Consider the following 13476-nt stretch of genomic DNA (forward strand, 5'->3'; position numbering starts at 1 on the left):
AAAGAATAAACCAATTTTATTAAGTAAGGACTTGTGTCGCTAAAGTTTCGTTGGAACAAAGTTACGGAAAATCAATTAACAAACGGAGACGTAACAATATAAAAAATTTGAGAAAAACAAAGGACCTATTGGTCCACCTAGGCTGTTCCATCCACTAAATAAAAACTCAATGCTGTCCCTTATCATTCAAATATTACCAATCTTTCCGTTAACCACATCTTTAAAACCAACCTTTAAATAAAAACAACTCCTAACCTGCTAAAATACATACTTCTGTCCCCTAGTTCTACCATTCTCAGCATAAAGTTATGAAAACAATTATGAATCAATATTAATTCCCTTAACAATATTGTAGATTTATTGTTAACTTCAAATATAGAAATGATCAAAAGGGTAGAAATTGGGGAAAATCTGGGTGTAAGTGATCATTGCTCTATTAGGTTTGATGTTTTGCTACACATGGAGATAAAGAATAATGATATTTTGGTTACAAATTTCAAAAAAGCAAATTTTGAAGGAATGCCACAAGAATTATATGTTGTGAATTGGGCAGCTGAGTTATTTGGAGACACCGATCGGATGTGGAAAATTTTTAAAGATAAATTTTCAAATATTCAAGGTTAACATATTCCTTACATCAATGAGAGGTATAGATCCAAAGACTAGAATAGAGGAACCACACCACCTCTGAGTCAGGTATACTCTTTGCCATTGCATAGATTGTGAGGTGTAGAGTGGCTAGGATGCAGTGACCCATACTTGGTAAGTCAACTACATCCAAAACTTTCTTGTATGGTACTGACATCCACGCGAGGGTAGGATAAGGATCATCTTCACCTCAAACCCAAGAATCAGGGATTAAGATCAGCACCGATTTCTGGGTATGCAACAAGGATCATCACCAATCTATAGATCTGGGAATTGATATTTGGTATTGCATGGAATCAACTTCCCCACCTGTAGCACGGACCGACATCATCCAATCGCAATAACATCCCCATAAAAAGAGAATGAGGGATAGTCAAGGATAGCACTGGAACAATCCCACGTACCACTGCTGTGACCAAAGACACAGACAGAGCAATTGGGGAAGATAAACAACCTGAACTCGTGTGAGGACTTATGTTGATTGGTTCACTCTAATTTAAAACCTCAATGATGGGAACCGATTTCCATGCAAAGGTAGGATGAGGTCTCCCAATTGAAGGGGTGAACTGCAATTGTGATGACAAAAGGTGATGGCTCAACTCCAGTGGGTATGTAAGTGTTAGCAGAAGGCCACATCAATTTTTGTCCTCCACAACCCTGGAGAAAATGCCCATATCAGAGTAAGAAAAGACCCCATGGTGAACTTGCGAAGTGCAATGAAGCAGTTGAGGTGAGATAAATCAATTACTGGCCTCCAATCCCTGGTTTTCTTAGGGACAATGAAAAAATGGGAATAAAAAAAAAACCTGAAGGATAGTGGAATGGTTCAATTTCTTGCTGGAAAAGCAAATCTCAAACCACCTCTGACAGATGCTGGCAGGCCACAGGATCTCGCGGAGGAAGAAAGGAGGAAAGGCTGATGTTACTCAAGGCTCGGTAGTTTCTGGGACTGTATCAAAGACATAATGTTTAAGAAAAAGTGCAAGATGTGAGTCCCTAAGATATTTAGAGGGTAAATTGAGCCAAGCCAATACTGCATCCCTACCTATAAAGTCCCAACAACAAAGGACGAAATGTGGGCTAATTTGGAAGTGAGAAGGTGAAGGGTATCTGCAGAAAACCTCTCAGGATTTCTGTTGAGAGCCTCTGATAAGAGATGTGTGGAAGAAAGATACCATAGAAGGTTAGTTTGGATAAGACATAGGCAAGAATATTGGGCATGGGTAACATTAGATTTGGGAGCTACCCCCAAATAGGTAACAATGAACCCAACAACTGCTGATCCAAAAATGGAAAGTCCACACGATGGTAAGAAAGGGCATACTGATAAGAAGTCCTTGGGGGTGCAGCATGCTGATCCCCTCACCTAATTGTGAGACAAATTGATCCACATGTACCCGAATATCAGAGGAGGAAAGAAATCCCAAAATTGGTTGAGAAGATGGCTCATGTAACAAGGAAGGACAAGGTGAATAAGAGACAGGGGAAAGGGATAAAACATCACAAACCTAAGACACAAAATCCGTGAAGACCAAATTAGGCCTGGTGATTCCTCAAGTTGCAATTGGGAAGAAATGGCAAACTCTGGAGGTGGGAAAAGATGACCAAAATCCTCATCATTCTGAGCAATTTCAGCCAAATAAAGAAGAGCCTGGGCAATGTCAGGGAACAAAGGTTGACCTATGTAGCATTTAATCTCCCGATGTATAAAAGCAGAGAGATCACTGTCCGATTGCCACACCTGAGGCCTGAGAAAAAAAAACACTGGTTATTGGTATGACCACTGAAGTGGAAACGTGAACTTTGGAATACATAACTCCAGAAAATGTTCACAAATTGTTGAATGCAGAATTATAGTGACAAAAATAAACTACTTCGTTTGAGAAAAAAAAAGTTTTGTCATACTGGAAGCACTAAGCACACAAAAGAAGACATCTGAACTCAAATGCTACCAAACAAGAAGTGGAGGTTTAGTAGAGGAGTGTAGAGGGGACCACATGCATCATTTGAGCATGTTATGCTACTATTGGTTAACAGATGATGCATGAATATTTGCATGAGAGACATGTTGGAAGATAATAATTCCAACAAGGGGGGAGCACAAGGCTGGTAACATGCATAAAAAAAAAGTTTGCATATAGAGAGCACCCCTGAATGAGAATAGCTAATGTTGTGAGAAGAGGTAAGTACTAATGAAGATTTAAGCAGTATTCCATACCTTAAGCACTTGGTAGATGGAAACAAGATTGAATAAGGTGACTGAATTAATTCTGAGCTGGTTAAGAAAAAATGAGGAAGTTTAAAGAAGGAAAAGGCTCCTAGACCAGATAATATTTCCCCAAGGGTTTTGAAGGAGGTTAAGGATATGTAGTGGGCAGGTACCAGAGGATTGGAAGTTAGCTAATACCACTCCTCTTTTCAAGGGAGGTGATAAAAATTGTCCTGGAAATTATAGGCCCATTAGCCTTACATCAGTTGTGGAAAAAGTTTTGGAAAGTCTGATAAATAATGCTTTGCAAAGCCATTTAACAAAGTTTAGAATTTTTATTGGATAGTCAACATGGTATCACTAAGGGAAAATCCCACCTTACAAATCTTTTGACATTCTTTGAAAAGGTTACTGCTTATATAGATGAGTGTAAGGGTGTATATTTGGGCTCAGTCTTAGGACCTGTGCTCTTTTTGATTTACATCAATGACATAGATGAAGGAATGTTCAATAAATTACTTAAATTTGCAAATGATATTAAAGGCTCAAAGGGAGGATGAGACAATGTATGTAAAACAACTGTAAAATCCCAATTCAGTAATTAAAAAGGTTGTTTCAGTTGAAGAATATCAAATGATTTGAGTAGACTTGATAGTACCGAGAATTCAAACACCTTCTGATATTTGGAATACCAAAAAATTGTGGATAAAGATGTCTTATATAAAGCCACCATAGATGAAGCAAGACCCTTCTCAAATACCCAAGTCATAAAACGGGATGTGGTAGATACTTTAAGATGAAGAGGGTTTAAATTCCCTTTAGTACACCACTGACAATAAGTATTCTATTTCCGTTGTTAAATGGCCATGGATGACCTATGAAGAGATTTAGTTAAATACAGAGAAACCTTAGAAGTTAAACCCTTATGTGGGGCAAAGGACCACATAACTTCTAAGCATGAAGAATGAGTTTCTGAACATCTGGCTGGAGAATGTCTGATTGAGGTTGTCTCAACAGGGACTGCCAAGGTGGAAGAGGTAAAGGTGGACATTCTTGTAGATACTGAAGAAGTGAAAACCACGTTTGAGCTGGCCAATATGGTACAACCAAGAGAACTCGATAGGGAGTGGAATGAACCATAGTCAGAACCCAGGGCAATAATCAAATCGTGAGAAAGGCATACAGACGTAAACCTGTCCAGTACTTTCTAGACACGTCTACTGCCAATGCTTGAGGATGAGGTATCAGAGATCAAAACAACTGCAGTTGAGAATTCCAATGAGTCACAAAGGCATCAATCATTGGAGACCCAAACTGAGAGCAAATCCACTGAAAAATCTCTTAATGTAGCATCCATTCCATCAGAAGAATCTAGTTGGGTCAAGACAAGTAATCTGCAATTAAATTCATCACTCCTGGAAGATGACATGCTAAAAGACTGATATGATGGGAATGAGCCTAGTAGAGAATATCAAAGGTTCGAAAACAAAGGTCTCAAGAATGAGTGCCTCCTTGATGAGATATCTGAGATACCACTGTGGAATTGTCAGAATGTATCATGACAATTTTTGCCTTCAAGAGAAATAGACCTTGAACCATTGCCCAGTGTCCTGCAAGGAGTTTGAGAACATTGATATGGAGGTAGATTCATCTTCTGTCCAAATACCCTGGAACTCCTCACCTTGAAGATAAGCTTCCCATCCCTGAAGAGATGTGTCTATGAACAGATGAATCTTGGGATGAGGTGATGTAATTAGTACCCCAATAGTAGTGTTGTTCCGATCCAACCACCATTTGCAATCGATGATGTTGCAATCGACTATTTTTCATTATGTTATAAAATTGCAGTTCTAAACTTAAAAAAAATTACCAAAGTGAGAAATATTTTTATCAACTGACTTCATATTGTCAATAAATAACTCTAGCATTTTAAACACATTTTTTAAAACTATTTGTGCACCAAAGTTCTTTGTTGGTTACATGGAGCTTAGTAACATATGAATCACACCAAAAACTTTAAACAAAAATATCATCCATATTGCATTTAATTCCAGTAATTTACTGTTGGAGTCCTCTATGTTTTTTTATGTAGAAAATAAGTGATTTGAACCAATATTTTGGTCAACTTTAAGAGACAAAGTCATAAATTTACTCCATGTGATTAAGGGATGCCCACACCCCAAAATAGAGTGAACCATCCATGCAGTAAGAGAAGGAGACATAAGTAAAAGCCTGAAGGCTCTTTCCATAGCTTGAAGCCTGATAGGGGTTGGGAATATGGAGATAAGCATCAGTAACATTGAACTTAGTTATCCAGAGCCCTGGCAGAAAGTGCCATTGTAGGTTGAGAAATGATTCCATTGTAAAGTGAGGAGAATCTAAAAATTGGTTGAGTCGCGACAGATCAATGATTGGATGCCAATCTCCTGTCTTCTTTGGTACAATGAATAAATGGGAATAAAATCCTGGAAGAATGGGATCAACCCTCTCTACTGCCCTTTTGACTAACAACTCTTTTATGGCCTGGGAACGAGGCTCCACTCACCGTGGATCTGTTGAAGGTGAAAAGGCAACAGGTTGTGCAGATAATGGTGGAGGTGATGTAAATTGAATGAACAACCCTCTAGCCAGAACATGAAGTACCCAAAGATCCCTGTTAAAAGAACTACAGATGTTCAGAAAGTACTCTACTGTTTCCCCATTGTCGATGGTCCACCTGAGCCAAAGATCCTAGAGAATACAGATGTACTTTATTATGGGAATCAATAGACCTGGGAACCGAATGAGAGGGTCGAGAACACTACGAGCTGACATATCCAAATTAGCGCCAGAAAGGCGAGAAGCCAACAATGATAAAGAAAAATGTAAATGAGCTGAATCAATTCATGATTCCAATATCTTTGGAACTCTGGCAAACAACATGGGATGGAGAAAAGAAGTTTCCCATAACTCCCTGAGGGCAGAAGACAGTAAATTAACACTTTCATCACTACCCAATGCATCTCAACAACAAATAAGCCAAGAAATCAGAGAAAGAACTGAAGAAGACAATTTGACTGAGGTAGACATCAGCAAAATCTCCAACTCATCCTCAAATTGCTGAGGGGAACGTTGATAGGCTTCTGAGAAAAGTTGGATCAAAGATAAATACCCCCAGGACAGCCGTGAGAGTAAGACGAATCTGAGAAAACTGTGATCCGTTTAATGTGATCACAGGTTCCAATCTAGACCCCCACAGGTCCAAAAGGAGGTCCATCCATTGAGAATCTAAATATAACTCCTCCTGGCGGTGATAAGCCAAAGCATACTATCACAATAAACGTGGAGGAAAAGGCATAGCTAAAAGAACGAGGTGGAAAAAGCAAGTCTAAATTCTCCCCAGCTGGTCCTGGGTCATTTGCAAAAGCCACCACAGAATCCCCGGAGAGACACCCTCGGTCTGCATATATGTCTCCATCTTGCAATAGATCATATCACAGACAGCTTCTATCCCAGGTATCGTTCTCGTAACCCTTCACTCAACTCCTTCCAACAACTTAATGTTTCTCATAAAGTAGAGTACAAGACTGAATGCAATACTCCAAACACGGCCTAAACAGTGACCTATAGAATAAAATTATATCCTCTTCAATATTTATGAAGATACAATCTCCTGTTTGCCCTATAACTAGAACAGCATACTGCTTGACTAGCTTAAGAGACTGATCAATGAGAACACCAAAATCCTTTTCTTTCTAGTAGTGTCAAAGTTATTCACATCAAAAATATACTTATAATTCAAGTTATGATAATCTACATACATTACCTTGCATTTAATATAATTAAAAGCTATCTAGTTGTCATATGTTTGCCCAACCCACCACATAATCAAAATCCGTTTGTAAAGCAACAGAATCCTCCTCACAGTTAACAATACCCAAGACCTTAATACCATCAGTAAACTTAAGTAATTTATTGACCATTCCTTCACCAATGTCACTGATGTAAATCAAAAAGAGCAAAGATCCTAACACTGGTCCTTTGTTGTTCTGTAATAGAAATATCTATCTGACCACAGGGATATTGTTGCAACTTCACATATTGTGCAAAACAGGTCAGTAACAGCAAATGTCCTTCACTTTTCTGACAAGATGATATCTAGAGGTTACAGCTTTAACTATGTTACATAGGTAGTACTGGTCATGTTGGGTAAATAAAACATTTCAAGTTTTGTATGGAGTGTTGGATTCACTGAGTTCTACTTCTCATCCACTTAAATAGGTTTCATGGAAAGATATCTTGTGAAAAGAAAGCAGTTGATCAATTTACTGGTCTGATAGGAAGTGACAAGTCCAGTGTCTACACAAGTCTGAATGCTGTGTTGTTTTTGCTTTGTATATAAATAAAGATCATGTTTCACTTTACATCATATATATATCCATTCCACATATTTTCTTAACTTAAAACCCAGTCACTTAGCTAAATTTAGATTTACTGTGTGATTATCCCACATATCACCTGTGCAGAAAAGTATCAGTTGAGAATACAACAGTATGATAGCTTGTCTTTTTTATGTATTCTACAACACATTTAAACAGAATTACATAATCTTGGAGAAAGATAAACAATGTATCATACCCTTAAAGAAATATATCCATCCTTGTCTTTACTAAGATTGTCCTTCCCTGCTCTTCATGTAATTAACAAAATAGATAAGGCTTCTGGACATGATAATAGTCACCCTACAGTGTTACAGGACCAGATTTATGAACCACTTTTTTCATTTTTAGTAGAACATTAAACAGGGGTCAATTTTTATAGGAAGGGGCTAAGCATCATCTATGGATTGATTAAGACTGGTTATTCCTACTTCAGTAGCAGTGAAAGCTTTAAAGAGTTTGGTAACAGATGAATTGCAAGATCATTTAATGAAGTTTAACATTTGTCAAACAGCTAACATGGCTTTAGAAAGGGAAAATCCTATCTTATTTAACTATGAAATTTGTTTTAGGATTTTTTACATATCTAGATAAGGTTTGTTTGTAAATAAGCACAAAGCTACACAATGGGCTATCTGTGCTCTGCTCAAAACGGGTATCGAAACCTGGTTTCTAGCATTGTTAGTTCCACAGACATAATGCTGTGCCACTGAGAGGCATCTAGATAAGGATAAAAGAATTAATTTCATTTACTTGGATTCACAAAAAGATAATAGTAGGGTTCCCTGGTGAAAAAGTTACCTTGATGGAGTAGGAGATTAGTTAAATGAACTGAAGGTTGACTAGGTGGAAGGAAGTAAATGGTAATCCTTAGGAAACAGTGTGAGACCATTACTACTCTTCATTTATATTAATGGCATTGATAAAAGCATAGTCATAAAGTTGGTTAAGTATGCTAATGATATAAAAAAACTTAGGTCTAGGTAGTTGTAATGAGGTTTTTGTGTTTTTACAGAGACACAGGTCAGCTGGTTAGTTAGATAAACACATGAGCAATGGCAATTATATCTATTTAACTAATCATATGTGAAATCATGTGGATGAGAAAAAGGATCTTGTGGTATTGGTTTATGCAACTATTATGCCTTCAAGATATAGTTCTGCTGTAAGTGATAAAGCTAACAGGAGTTTGAGTTGTTTGTGTGTGTGTGTGTATATATAAAGGAATATTAAATACATATCTAACAGTGCCATACCAATGTTTGATGGTGTCCTGTGCAGCACATAAATTTGATGCCCCTCAACCCAACCAATTAGTTCACTTTGTTATTCAATCAGACAATTGGTGCCCCCCTTCAAGTTGGTGCCTCATGCAAACACATTGCTCACACTACCCATGGTACAGCCTTAATATCTAAAGAGGTCATGGATTGATTGTATAATTCACTAGTTAGGTTGCATTTGGAGTACTGTGCACAGTTTTGGATTTCATCTCTAAGGAGGAACACTGATCTGCTGGAGACATTTCAGAGGAGTGATACTAGGATTTAATTGGGGATTGATGAGTTGTTCTCTTTTGAAGAGAGAAGAGTCAGAGATGATCAAACTAAGTATTCCAATTAGTAAAAGAATTGATAAGATTGACACATCAAGTTATTTTCATGATAAATAATGAGGATAGTAGGATAACAAGTCATAAATAAAGATTCTGAAAGGTCCAACACACCTCCAATTGAGAGAATTTTCTTTATCCAACAGAAAAACATACATATTCTGAGTTTCTTTTCTATATTTGAGCACCTTTTTTCTTGTGCACAAAATCTTTCTTGTTTTGTCCAAAACACATATTCAATACAACATATAAATACACCAAACAAAACACATTCATCTTAATCTTCAAAGAACTTTTACATTACAAGTTTAAATGTTATGAGACAGAAATTAAAGATATTACCTGTTTTGTGCGTTCCCTCAACCACTTGTCTTCAAAGTGTGGATGGTTTGTGATAGGCCGTCCAGTACATAACTTGACACCAGCCATAAGTTGCATGCTACCAGCAAAAACTGCTCCTGATGGAGTCTTAGTCTTGATCCATTCCATCAATTCAACAGTGTCTGGGTCCCAAAATTCCTTGAGATCTATCATTTCTTCTTGAACAGTGTTATAAAGTTTGTAACAGACAATTCCTACGAAGGAAACTTTAATTATCATAGATGCAGATTTCACTAGTAAAAATCTCAGACTCTTGGAATCATTTAAGGACCAGATCTGGAGGTCTGAGAACACCAATGGTGCTAAAACACACATATAGGGCACCCATAAAAACTTCATTCTAAGAATAAAACAAGCAAGAAAACCTAGTAAAATGCTAAACAATGAAATAAAGATAATCTCAGGTCTTTTTGTGAGCCATGCTGAAAAGTCTAACATTCTATAATTTTCATGAGTTTTTTTGATGAAAGATATAATTTTACAGAAATAGAAAGTTCCTGCATGAGAGACCAAAAATATGGTGATTAAGTAAGAAGGGAACAAAAAGTTTCCAGTTAATCGCCAAAAAAACTCAGTATCTATGAAGTAAAATCCAGGGTTACATGTGTAGAGCTTAGCTTCAAAATCTTTGGACTCAGCGTAGAATATCCGGTCTTGAAAGTACTTGAAGATATGTGTGTCTGAATTAATGCCAATTGAGAACCTGATCAACCAATTTAATCCCAAACTTAGTCCAAAAACACAAACAATTAGACTGATGACTGCAAACAAACTGACATGTTTCTGACCTTGATGCTGGGTTCTGGCATAGCGTAGCCATATGTAAAACGAAGCAACTGGAATAAAACTGGTTACAAAAGCTCCAAGCAACATTTTTTGGCCAAACTGTAAGAAAACTACACAGAGAACTGCAAAATACATAATGAAAAGTAATTTAAGAACTTTTTCTGCAGGAATCAGTTTCACTATACATAAGAAAAACAATATTACTGTCTCAAACAACAATATAAACTGTGAAAACTGCCAAGTCAGAGCAAAGAGAAAAGAAAATAGAAAAAAAAATACCAACACCAAATTCACATGTTTGCTTGTATGCTTGATATAAAGACAAAGAACTGTGGTTTGAGCAAAAAGAAAAGGTAAAGCAAAACTTTCCCTCAATGGAACCGTAAAGTACACCCTGGTGGCATCAGACTTATTCAATATGAATATAACAGCCGTTAACATAGCAGATAACCAAGATTTGTTTACTAACCACGAACAAATATACAGCATCCCCAAACCAAAACCACTTAAAGCAAACACACTTTTAGTGTAAAAAAAAATTGGTTCAATGTACTGATTTAGAACAAATAGTTTGAAAACAGAAGCAAGAATTATCTCCTGATAAATATTAAAACGGTTTAAAATATTTATTGTACGACCACATTCAGTAAGATTGTCTCTCATTAGTTGTTGTAAACCTTTTTTAATACTTGGACTATTTATCAGATGTTTGTAATATGAATAATATAACCCTTGTTCAGTCCGGAATGAAATCTCTCTTTCTACTTCACCAATATTTGTAAACCAATATTCATTCTCATGAAGAGTCTCCATGTACCAAGAATAACTGCACGCCAATATAAGTCCTATTAAACAACCGCACGTACAATTTAAAATCCATGACAAGTTATTCCAAAATCCAAATGAAGCATCTTGCACAGGTTTAAGTGTCTCACTGGCTGGTATTCTATTTTCTTCTTCCTTTGATAACTCAGACAAGTCTGGCTGTTTTATATGACAAGTCTGCTGTTTTGTATATCTGACATTATCAACTCTTCCTCCTTCTCCTCTGTGCTGTTTTCGCTCATTTTTATGACCAGCATCTTTTCTTCCTTTTCGACGTCTCACATCCATCTTAATCTCAAGAAGATATCTAAAAGGATAAAATTGTTTATAATTTAAATCACATAGTACTTTTTAAATTCTTACAATATATTGTGTAAGTTACGAAACTTGCAAACATTTCTATGGATGTGTTAATAATGGCATTTAAGCTTTAATAATGCAGCTCAGTAAGTGTGCTGACTTCTACACTGTTTCTACACAGTTACTTATTCTTAAAAACAGAATTAAGATCATTTTGCCTTTCTTAAGTACATTACAGACTTTATGCTCTGAAAATCTTTAAAATGTATAAATTGGAGCACTTCCATCTCATCAATTTCAAACTTATACTTATGTACAGTAAATGCTTAGAAACACATGAAAAATATCATGTATGTTACAAATTCACACCTAAGATCCAAAAAAAGTTTTACTGCTTTCAAATACACGTATACATAGACACCAAAAATGATATGAGCTGCTCAACTAGTGCACTGGAAAGTGAATAAAATATTAAACTGTTTAATCCTTTGGTGACTAAAATAAAATTATTGAACACTGTAAAAAAATAGCTTAAAGACAGATTTTCTAGCTTCAGCAGCACACATGTAGCAGTTGCCAGTTCCATGGACCTTACTAAAACAGCAGAGGACTAGTGTTGTATTACTACCTACAGTAAGTTTTCATAAAAGGTAAAATCATATTTGTGTGTTATGGTGATTTTCTTTGTGAAACCATGCTTCTTCTTCTGCCTTCTCACAGCAGTGGGAATAGAATCTACTTGATCATGTAATCTGATTTGATTGGTTATGAGTGAACATTTGGTTTTTAAATCAAGTCCTATTTGGTAGCATGGCAAGACATTTCATGGAATAAGTATGAATAAATAGCTGTAATAATTATGTTAAAAAGTTTTTGTTATGCATGTCTGTTAATAAGCATTTATTATATACTAGCTAAAGTACCCGGCATTGCTCTGGCTACTAGGTTGATAGTTTGTGTATTCTGAAGCCATTTTAGCATAAAAGTATAACCTATATACTTTTGTTGCTAAGCAACATGACATAAAAGCTATTGTTGGAATGCATTGTTACCAAAATGCACTGGATTTTCTATATATTAGAAGCTGTTATATAAGGAATCATTTCTTTTCTATATGGTTTTTTGCTAGCTTGCCTCATTAAAAAAACGTGTACACACGCACGTGGATAAGTAATAATACCCAGGTGCACACCCTCAGGGTCCACTTAGTATGTGTGCAAGATTTTAGGTTTCTAGGTTCTTTCCTCCTGGAGCTATGGCAGTCACCCACAGACTAACAGACATGCCCTATTATTATTATAGATATACAGTGGTGTTTGAAAGATAAGGTTGTTTGGAATAATGGTTAAGAAACTGAGAACATGTGTCTGTTTGTGCCACCACCTCATATTCAAAAGTGTATCAATTTATGATGAGAGTTGGTGAGTTAAATTACTAGAAGATGTTTAAAATTAAAAAGTTGTTTGTAACTTTTTGATCTGATTAGACAATTTGTGTAATGTGCTAAGTTCTAGGATGACGTAAACTTAGCTTAGATCTAGACAGCGGTGCTCAACCATGATGTGACTGCATATCAATATTTAATTGCTATTTTAACAATATCACTGTGAAAGTCAGTGGGACTATTTCTAATTTTTCCTGGTTCAATAATTTTCATTGTTTGAAGATCAGGGTAGATCTAGAAACAATGAAAATTTGTACATACTCTTTTTCTGACTTTTCTCAACTACCAAGTCTTATTTCACCTTCCAAGGTAAAAAAAAGTTCATTTTTCTTATATTTTCCCATTGTAAACTTTTCTTTCATTCTAAAATTCTGACTTAAGTATTTAATGGATAATGTTTCTCAACTTTGCATCCACTAAGTTGTTCTTTACTAATAATAGGTTTAGATATCTTCTAGTCTACCAACATGTTTAATTTTCTTGGAATGTCAATGATATGTTTGAGCATAGAGGTACTGTAGGCATCTTGAATCATTTGTTCATTCACTAAGGACTGTTTTTCCTTTTAGTGAAATAAAAGGCTCCTAACAACATATGAAAATATACTAACAGGCCATTCAGCCCGGTTAGGTTATACCCTCTACACATCAAATGAGTAAAATAAAAATTACATGAAGCTCTCCACAATTATAAATTATATGCCAAAACAATGAATGTTTAAAATAAATTACCGTACATATACTGATATAGCACACACCATCTATATCTAGTAGGCCATTCTAGACATCTATAAATAAATATGTTGAAGAACAGATTTTAAATTACATGTAAACTTCCAAAGTTTATAATGGCT

At 36.0% G+C, this 13476-nt stretch overlaps 1 protein-coding gene across 2 annotated transcripts in view; it reads right to left on the bottom strand.

Moving 5' to 3' along the window:
• Positions 1 to 13476, bottom strand: part of LOC106469552 (probable C-mannosyltransferase DPY19L3) — a 37908-nt gene that overhangs the window by 3648 nt on the left and 20784 nt on the right. For both annotated transcript variants that reach the window (XM_022398093.1, XM_013930048.2), the window contains exon 2: positions 9230 to 11186. In XM_022398093.1, coding sequence (XP_022253801.1) covers positions 9230 to 11167 — 1938 coding nt within the window. In that variant the 5' untranslated portion in view covers positions 11168 to 11186. The remainder of the gene's footprint in view (positions 1 to 9229; positions 11187 to 13476) is intronic.

This window comes from Limulus polyphemus, unplaced genomic scaffold, assembly GCF_000517525.1.
Source record: "Limulus polyphemus unplaced genomic scaffold, Limulus_polyphemus-2.1.2 Scaffold3541, whole genome shotgun sequence".
NCBI lineage: Eukaryota > Metazoa > Arthropoda > Merostomata > Xiphosura > Limulidae > Limulus > Limulus polyphemus.